Source organism: Macaca thibetana, chromosome 6 (genome assembly GCF_024542745.1).
Source record: "Macaca thibetana thibetana isolate TM-01 chromosome 6, ASM2454274v1, whole genome shotgun sequence".
Classification (NCBI taxonomy): Eukaryota; Metazoa; Chordata; class Mammalia; order Primates; family Cercopithecidae; genus Macaca; species Macaca thibetana.
This window is the reverse complement of record NC_065583.1, coordinates 101,860,622-101,879,162: the sequence shown is the minus strand read 5'-3', so window position 1 is coordinate 101,879,162 and position 18,541 is coordinate 101,860,622. Positions and strand designations below refer to the sequence as shown.

At 33.1% G+C, this 18,541-nt stretch overlaps 1 protein-coding gene across 7 annotated transcripts in view; it reads left to right on the top strand.

Annotated features, from left to right (window-relative positions):
* Positions 1-18,541, top strand: part of TENT2 (terminal nucleotidyltransferase 2) — a 73,743-nt gene that overhangs the window by 26,106 nt on the left and 29,096 nt on the right. For 4 of the 7 annotated variants that reach the window (XM_050795679.1, XM_050795677.1, XM_050795678.1 and 1 more), the window contains 7 exons: positions 1,488-1,602; positions 1,743-1,834; positions 3,472-3,550; positions 5,779-5,848; positions 9,592-9,668; positions 10,037-10,165; positions 17,910-17,953. In XM_050795679.1, the coding sequence (XP_050651636.1) occupies positions 1,488-1,602; positions 1,743-1,834; positions 3,472-3,550; positions 5,779-5,848; positions 9,592-9,668; positions 10,037-10,165; positions 17,910-17,953 (606 nt within the window). The remainder of the gene's footprint in view (positions 1-1,487; positions 1,603-1,742; positions 1,835-3,471; positions 3,551-5,778; positions 5,849-9,591; positions 9,669-10,036; positions 10,166-17,909; positions 17,954-18,541) is intronic. The other 3 variants (XM_050795681.1, XM_050795683.1, XM_050795680.1) reach the window with 1 other exon arrangement.

The window sequence follows — 18,541 nt, the reverse complement described above, 5'->3', positions numbered from 1 at the left end:
TTGGAATGGTATAATGAAAAACAGAAGCGATATCTAACCAAAGACTTGGAAGAAATTGCTAAGTGATGCTAAGGGCCAACCTAAGACTAAACTTGAAATACTCCAATTTTATAATTTTAATTTTTTTTTTCAGTTTTGTCTCTTAGCAACTTAGATGTAAGAGCAGAGAAGGTGTTTTTTTTTTTTTTTTTTTTAATTGACCTAAGATTAGGGTTTTGTAGGACAAGTATTAGAACATGACAAGGTAGATAATGTTGTTAAGGCATGATAAGAGAGTGGTTCAAGGGATGCACTGTGTGGTGTAGACTGCATAGGAAAAGAAATAACACCATTTAGGTACTGATGGCTTGGCGGAAAAGGGAGGATTCAAAGGAATCTAGATCTCTTGTGGTTGTAGAGCAGGTATGAGGAGAGTGAGAAAGTGTGAATTGGATAGGAGATTGAAGCCAAGATAGTATATTGGAATTTAAAATTTCAGAGCTAGAGCAGTTCCAGTTTATTGTAAAGACCACATTATAGGAGTGTATACTGATGAAGAATACTGGAGGAAATAAAAGTCCAGAAACGGAGTATGTCGTGATATATAGCCCATTTCAAATAGGGAAATCACCTATGTTGATGGCAAGAATTGGGCTAGAGGGAAAAGTGTGAACCAGATCAGTAGATAAAAGGGTGGTAGGGTCAGTTGTGATGGCTCACACCTGTAATACCAGCACTTTGGGAGGCTGAGGCAGGCGGATCACTTAAGGTCAGGAGTTCGAGAGCAGCCTGGCCAACATGGCAAAACCCTGTCTCTACAAAAATCGAAAAATTAGCCGAGTGTGGTGGCAGATGCCTGTATTCGCAGCTACTTGGGAGGCTGAGGTAGGAGAATCGGTTGAACCCAGGAAGCTGAGGTTGCGGTTAGCCGAGATCGCACCACTGCATTCCAGGCTGGGCGACGAATAAGATTCCGTCTCAAAAAAAAAAAAAAAAAAAAGGTGGTAAGTACATGGCAACATGAAGTTAGGGTTCAGGGCATTATTACAAGAATGGGACAGGGGGTGGTTTGCATGAGCCCAGAAGACCAGGGACTGTAAATACTTTAGGCTTTGCCACTCACATATTGTTTCTGTTGCATATTCTTATTTGTTTGTTTTCATAATCCTTTAGAAATGTAAAAAAATTCTTTGCTCAGGGGCCATACAAATACAGTGAGCAAGTGTTAAACAGTTTGCTGACCGATGGATTATTTTTATTATGAAGTATCTGTGTCTGTACTTTTCTGTGAGGTGTAAATTTTACTTTGTAAAATTTATATATAGTTTTTCAGACCATTCTCCTCCTGTACTTGAGTAATAGTAGCTTTGTTTTGGAAACTATTAAGAAGATAATATATATTCCCTTTTAAAATAGTGTCAATATAATTAATTTATACTTCTCCAAATGGCAATTACTTTTACATTGCTGAACAAAACTTTTACTTTTTTTTTTGCGGTGGATTCAAGTTGAGTCAGCAGATACTGGAGTTATTTGAAACATGTCAGCAGCATATAAGTGATTTAAAGAAGAAAGAACTCTGTCGAACCCAGCTGCAGAGAGAAATTCAGCTGTTATTTCCACGTATGTTTCCCTATTTTGCATGCCCTTTAGGTATATGGTTTCCTATTTTAAATTTTATCTTTTTTTTTTTTAATAGGCACAGAACCAGTGCACCTTGTTTAGATTTTAAGTACTCTTACTACTTTCTTCTGTTTCTTTAGAAAGCAGACTTTTTTTGGTTGGGTCCTCTTTAAATGGATTTGGTACCCGGAGCAGTGATGGTGATTTATGCCTAGTTGTTAAGGAAGAACCAGTAAGTAAGGAAACATTTATTCCAAGTGTGTTTCTCGTGTTAATGGGTTAAGAAATTTTACATAAAAGTCATTGAGGAAAAAAATTTGCTTTGTTGTGATTACTTCTTTGTATTTTGTTTACCATAATTGCAGGAAACCTAGGAAATTTTTTATTTTTAAGGCATGTGCACAATAAGCTAAGTAATAGGAAGTATAGCATTAATTTAATTCTAAGTTTTTAAAGTGAGATGGCTTCACTATGTGTTGTTTTTTTTTTTCAAGAACTCTGCCTCTGTTTTGAAATGTCATTAGTTTGGATATGTTATCAGGATGCAGCAAAGAAGAGCATGTGGCAATATTATTTTCTTGATATATTTCCTTTCCATTTGAATTCTCAGTGATTCTATTTTTAATCTTTACTTTTTTTCTCCTTGAAAATGCTTGTTAAGGGAAAATAGGTTTCACTGAAATTTAAAATAAGACTATCATGTTTATTAAATTTAAAATATTTTTCTCTGACATTTTGCCTTTTTTTTTTTTTTTTCTTTTTCTTTAGCAACGATACTGTGTTAATTTAGTACAGGTTGAGTATTCCTTATCTAAAATGCTTGGGACCAGAGTTTTTTGGATTTGAGATTTATTTTTTTTTTTGGAATACTTGCACTATACTTAACATTTGAACATCCCTGATCCAGATCTGAAATGCTCCAATGAACATTTCCGTTGAGTATCATGTCAGCACTCAAAAAGTTTCAGATTTCGGATTTCAAGTTTTTGGATTAGGGATGTTCAACCTGTAGTATGTTTACCTGAATTTCCAGTTAACTGATACTCCTGTGTTTAATACTGCAGTAATTGGTTTTCGTTAAGCTGACTTGAGGCAGCCTCTTTAAGATGCTGAGGTTTCTTCTGAACTACCAGTGATTAAATTAAGCTCAGTGTAATTTTAATATGCCTTATTATGTTTTACATCTTTAAAAATACAAAAAATTATTGAATGTTAATGTATAATTTTACTATTCATATTATTCCACTAGCAAAAATGACTTCTAGTTACTGCAAATCAGAAAGAGATTTATTCCAGGAAGAATATTTTTCTAGGCTTTGAAATCATATAAAGAGAAAGTTTAAAAAAACCTCACATTATTAACAGTGGAGAATACAAGGGTTGTAATTAAAACTTTTTTGTGCTGCTAGATTATACTCAAGCACATCCCACTCATCCTCTAGTCTTATTCACATGTCTAAATCATGTTGTCATAGCTTTTACACAAACTGAGGCACCATGGATATGAAACTATCCTTGAGCAGCTTAAGATCTAGATAAGGCTAAAATTCTGTTTATTTTTGTTGGAGGTTGCTTTTTGTACAGTGTTATACTGAAGGGAAAAATGACATAAATGGCTGTTTCAGAATTTCTTTGAAAACTGCTTTTAAGCTTAAAATCAGGAATTGATTTAGAAATGTAGATGTGAAAGATAGCATTAAAGGTTGATTTTTTCTATAATTTAGAAAAATAAGTTTCCTTGGGTATATTGAAAAATAACTCCAAAGGAAAGTATATCTTGTATGTTTTGTTTTTGTTGAGATACGTTAGGAAAATGAAACATTAAGCTGAGAAAGATAATGAAAAAACACTTTATTTTTAACTTTTCAGTGTTTTTTTCAGGTAAATCAGAAGACTGAAGCACGGCATATACTCACCTTAGTCCATAAACACTTCTGTACTAGACTTTGTAAGTCTGACATGCCTCAAGTTTGTATGTCACCTGACATAACTTTATTTAAAATGCCTCTTACGTTATCTTCTGGTAAGAATTTTTTATTCTGGTCAGGATAGGTATAATATGGATCCTTTTTTCCAAATGAATTTCTTTTAACTTTTGATTAAAAAGAAGAGTGATCATTTATTCAGCGTATCTTTATGGCTCTTACTGCAAAATATACCACCTGCTGCAGTGGGGGGGATTCAAAGATATGTAAGTTTTAGTTCTTTTTCTCAAAAGTTTATAGATTGTTAGGGAAATTAAAGCATGAATATAAATAGTTGTAATAACAGAGTATCTGTGAAAAGCTAAAAGTGTTGATACACATAAAGTCCAGATGAGAATTTCATCTGGCTTGCAATGATATGCATCTTTACTTGTTTTAAAAATAAGATCACTGAACATGAGACCTAAATGTATGACTTCAACAGAAAGCAAATTGTTGACTTAAGCCATTTTATTTTACGAATTTACTTTTTGAATACACTGACTCTAAACAGATTTTAATCCACATGTTAAGCCATCTCAAATAATTTCTTTTTATATAGAATTTTATAGAAAGTTGAAGTTATCCTGTGTGATATTGGAAAGACACTTGTTCATTTGTTGAACAGACATTCATTATATGCCAGACTTTGAGCTGGAATGTACAAGTCAAGTAACAAGTCACTGTCTTTGAATAACTTACATCTACTGTAGAAGAGAAATAAATGAAGTGATTTATTTCTTTGGACCTAGGCTTCTGCATTCTGAATTATTCTGTAAAATAAAGAATAATTCATACCTAAGTGGATTTTTAATAGCTGTTTGAATCAAAATATTAAAAACGGAAGGTACCTTAAAGATCATGTAATTCACATGAATTTTTTTTTTTCCTTTTTCTTTTGGTTATTTTTAATAGTTAAGGAAACTGGTGATCAATGGATTTAGTAACTTGCTTGGACTATAGTTTGTTGGTCTCAGAACCTGTACTTATTACTCAAAACTTTTAACTCCTAATTTTATTTTTCTGAATTCCTGCACATAAATTCTATTTTGAAGCTTGATATAGTCTTTTTTTTTTTTTTTTTTTTTTTGAGACAGAGTCTCGCTCTCTCACCAGGCTGGAGTGCAGTAGCACAATCGCAGGTCACTGCAACCTCCGCCTCCCTGGTTTAAGCGATTCTCATGCCTCAGCCTCCCTATTAACTGGCATTACAGGTGTGTGCCACCTCAACTGGCTAATTTTTGTATTTTTAGTAGAGACGGGGTTTTGCCATGTTGGCCAGGCCTGTCTCAAACTCCTGGCCTCAAGTGATACATACACTTTGACCTCCCAAAGTGCTAGGATTACAGGCGTGAACCACCAAGCCCAGCTGATATAGATTCTGTAATTTTGATGGTAAAACATTATAACAGAAAATTTTCGGGTTTAAAAAAATCCTGGTACTACTTTTTCTGTAGTTAAAAAATTAGAAAATTGCTCATTTGGGAAAGATTTTCAGAATTGCATTTTTATACACTTCTGTATTTTCCTAATTTTCTATGATAAGCATGTATTACTTTCAACTCAATTTTTTAGTTTGATGGAATAAAAATATGTATATACTTTTATTATATGTTGTATATGATATGTGTATATATGTAATACATATGTGTATATATTTGAATTTCCTGTCAACTGATACTCCTGTGTATAATAGCACAATAATTGGTGTTCACTAAGCTGTTCTGAATTTTTCACTTGTAGAGATCATGTGTATAATAAATATATGTATTTTTCACTCATAGAGATCACACTTACTGAATGCATCCAAGCCCCATGTATCATGTTGCAAAGCATTTCCACACATAAGACTCTGACAATATGATTTCTATAGTTACCATGATACCTTACTCTGTGCTGTACCAAAATTAGCTATTCCCTCTGCTGCTAGCTTACATATATTTTCACTCTTACAGTGATCTGATGAACTTCTCTATAGATACTATATTAGACCACATTCCTGAAAATAACCTTAATATAAAGCCCCCTAAATGATATTACTGGAGCCTCCAACCTTAGAAGAACTTGATAATGTCCTTGCTTGTATTCTTTTTCACAGACGTTTTCTTAAATTATTTTAGCTTAGTAAATACTATTTTTTTTAAAATGTGCATTGGAACACTCTGAATTCTAGAAACATTTGCCGATATTCACATTATCTTTTGTCTTTCAGCGGGCTACATTGAGAGACCTCAGCTGATTCGAGCAAAAGTGCCAATTGTGAAGTTCAGGGATAAAGTCAGGTAAGTAATCAATGAGCTTTCTTTTTTCAGTTCCTTTAGATCATTTTTAGATACTCATCTGATAAAGATAATTAAGAATTGTATGTTGTAGCACTACAGTTTATTTTCATCAGTTTTTAGAAATCATTTGACTTGGTGTTTGAAATGGTTTTTTAAAATTGAGCGATATTTTATGCTTAACTATACTTAGCTATTCTGCTTGACATTTTGAATATGTGAGACTATCCAATTTAAAGAGTATGTACATATTTGTATTTTAGATTTTTAAATGATCTCTTGCCTTTTGGAAGTAATGCGTTCTGAAGAACATAATTAATGAAATTTGACATACTAATATCAAGGGATTTGTTGTAAATACAATTATGATTAAACAAGTTATGTTTCATTTTAATGAAAGATACATATAATACCTAGAGAATAGATAATGAACGAACAACAGCAAAATATACTTGTTCCATTTCAAAATTTATATTTATATGTTCTACCAGCTTGGGTTCTGAATTTCTTATGGGCATTAGAATTGGGATCTTTTATATAATATCTGAATGCAAAATGTAAATAGATGTTGATTATTTCATTCAACTGATTTGTTACTGTTTTCTAAAAATAGAATTGTGACAGATTTCATAAAATTTGTCCAGTTTTACAAAATTAATACTGAAATTATGCCCCCCCACACACATTATTGATCCTTATCTTTCATAGATTGTGTTTGCACCAATTTGCCTACTTGCTAAAAGTTATTTGTAACTCCCCACATGAATATTCATACGCTTTAGCAGTCATTTCATGGGCATACACAGAGTGGTGAAAATTTCAAATCACCCAATACCATGTTTCCAGCTGAGATAGAATTAGGTGACACTGTCTTCTTGTTCAGCTTCGTACTGTAAACAGATAACCTCCTCATAGTCTAATTAATGCCATATTTTTCACATTTTTGTGCTTTTTTTGCTTTTTAAAATGGCCCCCAAGCATAGTGTGGAGTTACTTTCTAGTGTCCCCAAGTGCAGGAAGGCTGTGATGGTGCCCTATGGAGAAAATATGTGTTAGGTAGGCTTTGCTCAGGCATGAGTTACAGTACTCTTGGCCATGAGTCCACTGTTAATGAATCAACCGTATGTATTAAATACAATGTCTTCAAACAGAAGCACAACATAAAACTTGGTTACATATTGATGAGTTTATGAAAATGTGACCAGGCTGGCAGAAACCTAACCCTGTGCTTACCCTAGGAGCAATGATATATAGTATTTATTAATTCAGTGTTTGCAGCAACTTTATAGAATGTGGCTACTATGAATGATGAAAATTGACTGAATATATATATTTTAAACAAACTTTAATGCCTGGCTCAAGCCATTCCTTTATATATCTAAACATCAGTCAGATCTATAAATACTTATTAAATTTCTGCCAAGTAAATTGTGTCATTTTCCTAAAGCAGATATGAAGTATATAGGGAGATAAAACATAAAGTTATTATCTAATTATAAGTTTTTAATAATATATGGTTGTAGTTATAGTTACAAAAATAGTTTTATTCTTTTTCTGTTTTAAGATTATCATACAAACTTTTTTTGTTCTTAAGCATTTTTTTTTTTTTAAGAGACAGAGTTTTACTGTGTTGCCCAGGCTGGAGTACAGTGGCATGATCATAGCTCACTGTAACCTCAAATGCCTGGACTCAAGTGATCCTCCCATTTCAGCCTCCTGAGTAGGTAGGACTACAGGCACACACCAACACACTAGGTTAATTTTTGTATTTTTGGTAGAGACAGGGTCTTGCCATGTTGCCCAGGCTAGTTTTGAACCCCTGGCCTCAAGCAATCCTCCTACCTTAGCCTCCCAAAGTTCTGGAATTACAGGAGTGTGCTGCTATACCTAGCCAAATCCTACTTCCCAACAGAACCATATCTCATGAATATTTGGTTATATCATTAAGTATTGTTCTACAGCTCATTTTTAATGGCTTTATATTTTTTCATTGAGTGAATAAGTAAGTTGTCATTAACTTAACCATTCCCCTGTGTTTGAACATTTGGTGTGTTTCTAGTTTTTAGATAACATAAATAAGCATTTTGTGCATAAATTCTTTCCATATTGAGGATCACTTTTTTAGTATTTCTAGAAGTAGTATTGAAGCAGGGACTATGGATATTTTTAAAGCCCTGAATTCAATTTTGGAAAAATTTTTAACTGCAGACTAGTTGCCATCTATGTGTTTTTCTTTTCTATTGAGTTACTATATGGATGCAGTACAAATTGGCTTCAGTGTTAGACTTACACAAACACAAAGAATAACTCTATTGTTACTGTAAGTTTCCCAAAGCCAAATAATGTATAATATCTGAAGTGTTAATACTACTATTCATTTTTATTAATATGCCTGGGTAATGGAAAGATTGTAAGATTTCTTTTGTTCCCCCAAATAAGAAAGACTGAAATGGTAGATTTCAAATTTTATACTTAAAATCTGTAATTAATATAGAAAGATTTCATTTTTATTTTAGACAGTCTTTTCACAGAAAAATTTAGTATTTATAAGTTGGGATCTCACATGGGTATAAGTAGAACTGACTTACAGAAAGTAATCCTTCGTTTTTGTATGAGTTTAGCCGTTTTTTGTAGATTGCGTCATTATTGCCCTATTTTCTTTTTTTTTGTTTTTTTTTGAGACGGCGTCTCGCTTTGTTGCCCAGGCTGGAGTGCAGTGGTGCAATCTTGGCTCACTGCAAGCTCCACCTCCCGGATTCACACCATTCTGCTGCCTCAGCCTCCAAGTAGCTGGGACTACAGGCGCGCACTACCACACCTGGCTAATTTTTTGTATTTTTAGTAGAGACAGGGTTTCACCGTGTTAGCCAGGATGGTCTCGATCTACTGACCTTGTGGTCCGCCCGCCTCGGCCTCCCAAAGTGCTGGGATTACAGGCTTGAGCCACCGCACCTGGCCATTGCCCTGTTTTTTAAATTATGAACTGCATATATTTGCTTCCAAATAAATAATCATTATGTGTTTGAGTATTATAGATAGCTTTTTCCAGGTATCAGTAGCCAAATCTGACATGATACTGTAATTTACTAGCCATTTTAGAGGAAATATAATGTGTAGACAGAGCTTTTAAATTTTTTTCCCCTGCATTTTATTTGGCTTTTTATTCCTGTTGTTTTAAAGTATATGATGCTATAATTCCAGATCATTTGAGAATGTATAACTTAATGGGATAGCTTGCTCAGAAATGTTTTTGGTCACATAGTTTTGTTTATCTGGAAACGATTGTGAGATTTAAACATTTTCAGCTGGATATGGTGGCTCCTACCTATAATACTGGTGATTTGGGAGGCTGAGGTGGGGGGACTGCTTGAGCCCAGGAGCTTGAGGCTGGAGTAAGCTATGATTATGCTACTGCACTCCAGCCTGGGCCACAGAGCGAGAGTCCATCTTTTTAAAGAAAAAAAAAAAATTTTTTTCTTTGGGGTAATTGGAGCCTTAGCAGTATGTTACTGATTTTTCCACTAGTCTTATTTTATATTTTCAGTACTCACCAAATCACATCAAAATAACATACTGAGTATTTGTTCATTCTGATTTCTTTAGTGTGTCATGTTAAAAACACAGGTCTGTGGCCTTTGGGCCCATGCTATTTTGCATCATGGGATGGATGAGCATTAATTTAGTTATTAGGAAGGAAGTGTTTTTGTTCTTCAGCTAAAGTTTATTGTTTTTTTTTTCTTAAATAGTTGTGTGGAGTTTGACCTGAATGTAAACAATGTTGTTGGAATAAGAAACACATTCCTTCTCAGAACTTATGCATACCGTAAGTTTGTGGTTTGTTTATAAAAAATTAGCCTCTTTTTTCTTTATTCATTTTTAAAGATGTTTGTCATAAATAGTGACATCCCTTTAGTTGTGTTTAAGTATATCTTATTTTATTTGTATATGTTGCTACACTAAAATCATATACTATCAGTTATAGGTGAATCAAGTGGCATTTTAATAATTGGTAATTTTTAAAAGGTAACTAAGGTGAGTTTTAGACATAAGACACATTTGTGGTGAACAGACACAGTGTTTAATGTACACAGAGACAGTGCTCTTTATTTTGGCATGGATCTGGGAAATAATGTAAACTTTCAAAGAAACTATAATGTCTCTTACCATGTTAAGTTTTAATTTTACTTTCAGTTGAAAATCGAGTTCGTCCGTTAGTGCTGGTGATTAAGAAGTGGGCAAGTCACCATCAGATAAATGATGCCAGTCGTGGTACTTTAAGCAGCTATAGTCTTGTATTGATGGTTTTGCACTATTTACAAAGTAAGTATAATGGGGTTTTACCCAATTTTTAAAAGTAAAAGACAGTTAGCTTTATTATGGTGTTTTCTCTGTTGACCCTATTTTCAAATAGTATTGTTTTAAAAGTTCTTTCTAGAGTCCACAAAACACATTTCCTGTTTTGTTGTTTTGGACAAATGTTTTAAAAGTGTTATTCCTTGGAAAATATTAAGAAGTTTCACTGTTTTTTTACTTTTTGAAAGTTTTTTTTATAGTCACTTTTGTTTTCAAAGAACTTTCACCACTGTATTGTGGACCCATTATCTTGAGGCAGACGAATGTTCAAAAGGTCTATAAAAGTTAGTTCAAGCACTGTTCATCATATTTTTAATTTTTAATTTGAGACAGGGATTAAATGATTTTCCTGTTGGTTAAAGAAGCTTTTAATCTGAGTTGCTTTCCTCAACTAGATTTTATCTTTATAGGACTGTTGTATCAGTTGGCTCCCAAATTTTAATTTTGTCTGGTTAGTCATTGTTTATAAGGCCATTCTGGTAAAAGCCATACTTTTGTCGCATGCATAGTGACAAACAGTAATAAGCGAACACCTGTAATTTGGACCATTCATTAGATAAGTGTGAGAATTTTTATGGTATTGAAAATTTCCTAGAAGTATGGGACAGACTGACTAGATCTAATTGAAATCCTTACTTTCATATTTCTCAAAAATATCTTATGTATACAACAATCTAAGAAATAAACATTAAGCCACTTTATATTTTCTACTTAGTTGGACATCAAGAGTTGTTAAAAGATGGATACATCTACTGTTTTGTAGTTATTAGACCAGGAGACTGAGATGTTTAATGACTAACCAACTGAACATACGAATAAGTGGTGACATGAGGACCAAGTGAAAGACTTGGTGTGAATGTAGTAGAAGATCATTTGCCAGGATGTCTGGGGCTTGATCTGTTCTGGATTGATGATATTTCCACAGTTTAGAGTCTCGGTTTCCAAAGATTACAATAATAGGAGAAAACATATTTTAGCATATATAATACTTATTTCTTCATTCCATGAATATGTATAGAATACCTACCAAGAAAATGTTAGGTATTCTAGGATCTGAGAATACAGCAGTGAACACAATACAAAAACAATTATCTTCTTCATGAAGCTTACATATTCGACTTGTAAAATGTAACATTTTTGTAGCTGTTACCTACCAAAATATGAATTATTAAGCAACTCACAGATTACTAATAAAATGTGACATTTTTACCACCGTGTGAGTTGAGCTGCTGATAGAGCACTGTCAACATGTGATATGCTCAGTAACAAATGAATTATTACAGTGTAGTCATTTAAAAAAGCCTGTTGAAAAATATCCTTTTGTTGTATTGTTTGATGCTTTTTGTATTTAGATTCTGAGAGAGATAACAGATAATATTAGCAATTTTGTCAACAGCAGCTTAGTCTTGGAAAGTTGAGATGATTTGATGCCTTTACAGCTGTGTTTCTGTATTGAGGATACTGGGAACTGGGAAAAGGAGAAGACACCCTTTCCTTGTTATATAGATCAGAAATGGTTAGAGTTGGGGATTACAATTTTGTTAGCCCAGTTCCTGGTAGACTGGGCTTCTTTGGATAGGGATTGGAGGATGATACCTAAGTTGAGAATTTCTGTGTGATGAGCCACTTTTACTAATAGGAGGATAGATAGAACTGGTTGGGACAAAAATGAAGATTGTCCTACCAATGCCTTAAAAAAGAGCAGTTCAGAGGGAAGATTGGTTGTCAGGAATTTTCTATTTTGTTTCAGAATTATTATGTTTAAAATAATACTTAAAACATAGTGATATTAAAATAGTTATTTTACATTTTAAAATTCATTTTGAATAAGTTGTGCATATATCATAGAAAATCCTGAGAATATACTAAAGTGGACCAAAAAAAAAATACATTGCCCATGTATTTTCACACCCAAAGATTGTTATTGTTAACATTTGTTTTATTTTTTTCTGGTTTTTGTTTTCTTTGCAAAGGTTTCAAAATGTTTAGCCAAACCTAAATGCGTAAATGTCAAGTTCAGGTCTTTTAATTCCAAAAGTTGGCGACAAATAAGTAACTGTAAATGGTGTGTGTTCTTTTTTCCTCTACAAAATCATGGTCTTCTTAAATAATGTTCTTACATTTTCTTTTACCTGTTCATTACATGATTCTCAGACTTTTAGATTTCAAGGAAGAGTAATGTCCAAAAAAAGAAAAGAACCAAACTGGAGTTTTTATTTTGCTGTGTTAAGTATCAGAACCAAAAAACTGCTACCAATTACTACCATTACTTCATAAAAGATGGTGCATAAAATACCAAAAAAGCAATGGTATAATCTCAGAATAATGGACAGACCATCACAAAACAGTGTAATTGTTACACGCCTCCCACTTTTGGCACATACACACACGTTTTAATTTTTTTAGTTTATCACAGCTTAGAAACCTTTCCTCTATGGTGAAGAATTTGGGGAACATTTTTTCATATTTATTTTTTAATTGGAGTAGTCTTAGAGCTAGCTAGTTCTCAAAATCTTGATTCTACCTTTAGACATATCTTCATCCCATCTTTGTCTGGAGATAGGGTGCCATTATTTGACCGAAGTGTTTATGTTATTGTTCTTAATTTCATAGTGTGTCAACCTTGTCCCTTCTTGGTAATCAGAGTTTTATGGTATGCTCCTAGGGTGAATTTGGCATTCTACTTTCTTGACAGAATATAATATTATACTCTGTCCTATTACTTACAAAATTTCACTTGAACATGTATTACAGATGTAGGGGTTAATATTCTTAAATTGGCAGTTTTTAAAAATGACAAAATGGAATACACAGTCATGCTTAGAGTGTTGATTTGGTACAACCCCTTTAGAAGGCAGTGTTGTATATTTATATAATGTTCTTTGACTCAGTTATTTCATTTCTAGAAATTTATCCTAATGTAATAATGAGTGGTGCATATATGGATGTACCTGTAAGGCTATTTTTTTATGGTGTTATGTAAATAATAAAAGATTAGAAGTGCTCTTAAATTTTCTGGAATAGGGGAATGGTTAAATTAATTACGATATACCCTAATATGAGATCTGCATAGCAACTAACGATCATGTTTTTAATATATTTAATGATACAAGAAAATATTCATGATATATTGTCTCATATATCATAATACCAATTTTATTTAAAAATAATAACTGTGTATATATTTGTATATGTGCAAATACCGAAAAGGTAGGTGCCAAAATTATATCAGAGGTTATTTATGGACAGTTTAGCGAAGTTCTCTGTACTTCACCGTACTTGCAGATGTTTTATAATATATGACAGTATATTTTCCTTTGGATGCTGGTCTCAGATTTTTTTTTGACTTACCAAGAGAGACAAAATAGTTTAAATGGGCCAACATTTTTATGAATCAGTCATCAGAGAGGTTTGATAATCTTTTTTAATGTTAAAATATTTCAGGCTAATCTTAATACATGTATTTTTATTGCTGACCAGTCTTGAATATGTGCTGGTTTGATGATTCATTTGCCCCTCTAAAAGAATTCGAAACATACGACATTGGCTATTTTAGATACTACTTTATGTGTCATTAATCATTTTTGTCCAGTTTTACAAAATACATGTCTATATATATATATTACTTTATAATATATGTTCAGGTGAACTCTAAACATTTTTTTTCAGTGAACTCTGTTCTCTTGTGGATTACAGTTTACTTTCATTAAAAATGGAATAGGATTTCTTATATATATAAAATATAAAAGATATGTAGCACTCACCACCATTCACTTTATATTTTAGTTGTGATTTAAAAATGAGATTTGACTAAAGCATTTAGCATACATGATCATCCATAATATGTGCCCTACTCCTTAATTCTTACTGGTTACCTTAGAAATTTTAAATGTGATTGACTTCTTTAGATAAATGTACGTTAATCACACATGCCCCAATGTGGTATTGAAAGCAAATTAAAAATTTTAAACTGGGACCAGGCTCAGTGGCTCATGCCTGTAATCCCAAGTGCTTTGGGAGGCTGAGGCGGGAGGATTGCTTGAGACCAGGAGTTTGAGACCAGCCTGAGCAACATAGTGAGACTCCCCCATCTACAGAAATAAAAAATAAAAAAAAATTAGTTGGGCATGGTGGCACATATCGTTAGTCCTAGCTACTCAGGAGGCTAAGGTGGGAGGATTGTTTGAGCCCAGGAGTTTGAGGTTGCAGTGAGCTGTGATTATGCCACTGCATTTCAGTCTGGTCAGCAGAGTGACTCTTTCTTAACAAAACAAAAAAATTAAACATTGCTATTTTGCCAGCCTATTAAAATCATACTAAAATTTAGTTTAGACTTTGCCCAACATTTTATTTTTGACAGAGTGGTCCCATTTACTGAAGTGGTTTGTAATTAATAGCACTGCATTCAGCCATTCCTAGGTCTTTCTTGAAGGACATCAGCTACCCAGAGCTAATGTGTAATTCTACACTGGCAAATTTAAGCTACTCCTCCCTAGAAGAAATGAGAGTGATTAAAATAGATAGTTGCTTTTCTTGGCAGTATCACATTACTGTGAGGGAAAAGGGCAAACAAGAGTCTGCAAGGTGTATTGAGGAGTTCCGGCTCTGCCACAAAAAACTAGTTTTTATGACTTTGGTCAAGTTATTGTACCTCACTGGCCTTAACTCACCTGTAACACAAACAGTTGGATTAAATGACCTTCACGTTTTGTTGAACTTCTTAAATCCTGCAATATCTTTTCTGCCATAAACAGAGAAAGGAAATAGATCCTGTGTATGTAGAAAGGTTAAAAAGATTAACACATTTCCTAGAATAAATTCCAATCGTCAGTAATTGACTACAGATACTTGAAAGATGACTGATCAAAGCATGAGGGGAAATTGAGAAGAGATTTTAATTATAACTTGAGTTAATGAAAAAGGAGGCCAGGCATGGTGACTCACGCCTGTAATCCCAACACTTTGGGAGGCTGAGGCGGGTGGATCAGTTGAGGTCAGGAATTTGAGACCAGCCTGACCAACATGGTGAAACCCTGTCTCTACTGAAAATACGAAATTAGCTGGGCGTGGTGGCGCACGGCTGTAATCCCAGCTACTTGGGAGGCCGAGGCAGTAGAATCACTTGAATCTGGGAGGTGGAGGTTGCAGTGAGCCTAGATCGCACCAATATACTCCATCCTGGGCAACAGGAGCGAAACTCTGTCTCAAAAAAAAAAAAAGTAATGAAAAAGGTAAGATCATCAGTTGGCTAGAAATAATAACATTAAAGAATATTCATGGAATGTTTGCCATATTCCTAGGCAGAGAGCTTTCTGGTAGACATTTAAAAATTGTCCTTGCAGAGCCTGGCCAATGTGGCGAAACTGTATCTCTACTAAAAAATTAGCTGGATGTGGTGGTGCACACTTGTAATCCCAGCTAGTGGGGTGGCTGGGCATGAGAATCGCTTGAATTCAGGAGGTAGAGGCTGCTGTGAGTCGAAATCGTGCCACTGCACTCCAGCCTGGGTGACAGAGCGAGACTCTGTCTCAAAAAAAATTAATGAATAAGTAAAGTTGTCCTTGTATTTTCAAAATTAATGATTCTTAGTGTGATCGAAGATCTGCTATTTAAAATTTAAATTTTTGGTACATCTATATGGAAAGTTTATGGGTATGAATTTGTGGGGTCCCTACCAGCAAGCTGTTATGCAAACTTTGGGTAAAGTAAAATTTTGTACATTAGCTGTATTCAAGGCATTGCCTGTTAATCATGTACTCTAATATTGAGCTTTTGTTTTGTTTTTAGTTTGCCTTTGAGAGAGAAATTTAAAAGACTGAACCTGTAATCCAAAATTCTGAAGTTAAAATAGGTGTTATAGTCAGATTTTTCCAGAATTTACATTGCTTTGGAGTAAGATAAACATTTTAAAAACTACTAAACTCATTGAGACTAATATCAGGATATTGTTAATAAATAACTTCTGCAGTACACTAATTGCTTCTCTGATGACTAGTGTTTATAAATCTTTTAAGGTTGTAACATAAAGAATTTACTTAATGATAACCCTGCCTCCAGAAACTTCCAAATTGCTGAGTTCTAAAAGCTCTTTTGTCCATTGAAAGATCCTCAACCAGTGGCTAGTGTTTGTTTTTCTCTCCTAGTATTCTAGTTATGTTACCAGAATGAGATAAAGGTTTTTTATTCTAATTCTCTATAATCTTTTCTTCATCCTTTGTTTTATTATACTTTTAGTATACTAGAGTATTCAATGGGAAAGGTATTCAAGTTTTTAAGTAAACTAATTTCTTGCAAGATTTTCCAATTTGACTTCTGTATTATAACCAAAATTACTAGAAAGCCATTAAAAAGTGTTATACAAATATAGAGACATTTAGAATTAAGGTGAGTGGGGTTTGAGTTTACTTGACAGGTCTTTTAGCATGTTGAGTATTTGAATGCCTCTTAGGGGAAAGGAATATATATATTCTTACTTCCTAAGAGTGATTCTGGTAAGTAATGATTGAGTTTTTTCTACTAATATTCTCAGTCATGTACTGAGAACATGAAGACGTATCATGGAATTTAATTTTATGCCAATTTTCAACATGGGGTGAAATGTGATACATAAGGGAAATTTAAATAAAGCATCCTACTTTGTAATATGTGGTAAAAACTTATACCCTTTTAATTATAGTTGGAGACCATGTACGTTGGTCATAATGGTTCATTACATGTACGTTTATATATTTCAGAAGTCATTTTTTAAAGTTTTTGCTAAATCACACATTAAAAGTGAATTAATATGCTTTGTTGTTGAGTTTATGTAGTTGTTATATGTAGTGTATTCCTAATTCTTAAATACTTCCTAATTCTTAAATTTGAAAATGTAGTATTTGTATTTTACCATACTCGTGACATTATACTTTACAGTTATTTCTTATATTGTGAATGTTAGGCACTTTGCCTTTTTATATTGTTCTTTTCATATTAAAACAATGTAAAGTTACTGTTAGTGCATTTAATGAGATTGGATTTGTTTAGAACTATTGAATGGTGAAGGATGACAAAAATATGGTGATAACAGGATAATGATTTCTTTGTGTGAAATTTTATTTATAGCAGATTGTTGCCCTTAGTTTTCTAACTTTTGCTGAACATTCTTTAAAAATGTACTAATGAGGTTAAAGATTTTCTTTCAGTTTTATTTGATTTTTTTTTGTTGTTATTTGCAGTATATCAGTTTCCTGAACGATTTCAATTTTGGTATTGTCAGTGGAAATTAAATAATAAAGGGACAATTATGAAAGAACTATTTTTCTCTCCTAGTGTCACTGAACTGTATTTTTAAAATTATGGTTTTTGATTACTACATCCATCTTAATAATGTCTATTCAGTATCTGTAGAGCAATCCTTGTCTTGCTTATTGTGTGTGTATGTCTGATGTTGGACAAATTACATGTGTCCCTTTATTGATAGCCTATTCTAAAACCATGTGAGGAACATTGGTTTACATAGGGATATATATAGTTTATTAATAAAACCTTAGTTTGTCAACTTAAATATATTTTAAATACAAACTTAGGGATAAGAATTTCATGAAATACTTGAAAACTGTTGAATTTTAGCATAAACCCTTATAGTCTCATACCTGGGATGTAGCTGACAAATTATTGCATTGTAAAATGAATCACGTGAATCACGGAAGCTTTAAACTTTTTCTTTTTATAGCCCTACCTGAACCCATCCTTCCATCCCTCCAAAAAATTTACCCAGTAAGTGTTTCTTATAAATTATTATAATACATTTTATGTCAAATGTATGTAGAACTATTATAAGTAGTATTAATGTGACTATAAAAGTAGTAAGGTTAAGTACATAACATTTTCTATATATACCAAGAGAACATTTAAAATGTTTCATATTCTGTTTCAGAAAACTCTCATACTTGTTATTTTGTTATTGGCAGACAGTCTGGTCAGTTGTGTTAATGGTGGAATTTGTTTTGCATGATGCTCAAGATTATCACTAATGGAGATTAAATATACTCAGTTGCCCATTTGGCCTTATTCCAGTTTTCTTCCTACTATTTTAAAATATAGCTTCACAGGATTTCTTTAGTTAGTAACTCAGACATTTTTTAGCCCAGTATATTTATACTTTGAAAAGCAGGGGGAAGAGAAGTTGAACAATTGGATAATCTTTTTATCTTTAATTTGATCTTGCCAAGTAATACACCAAAACAGGTAATATTAGTACACTATTCTTGTCTGCATAATACTATGAATCCTGCTGACATTAATTGGAAACGTTCAAGAAATGAAGTGTGGCTACTAGAAAAGATTTAATATGTACTTAGTTTG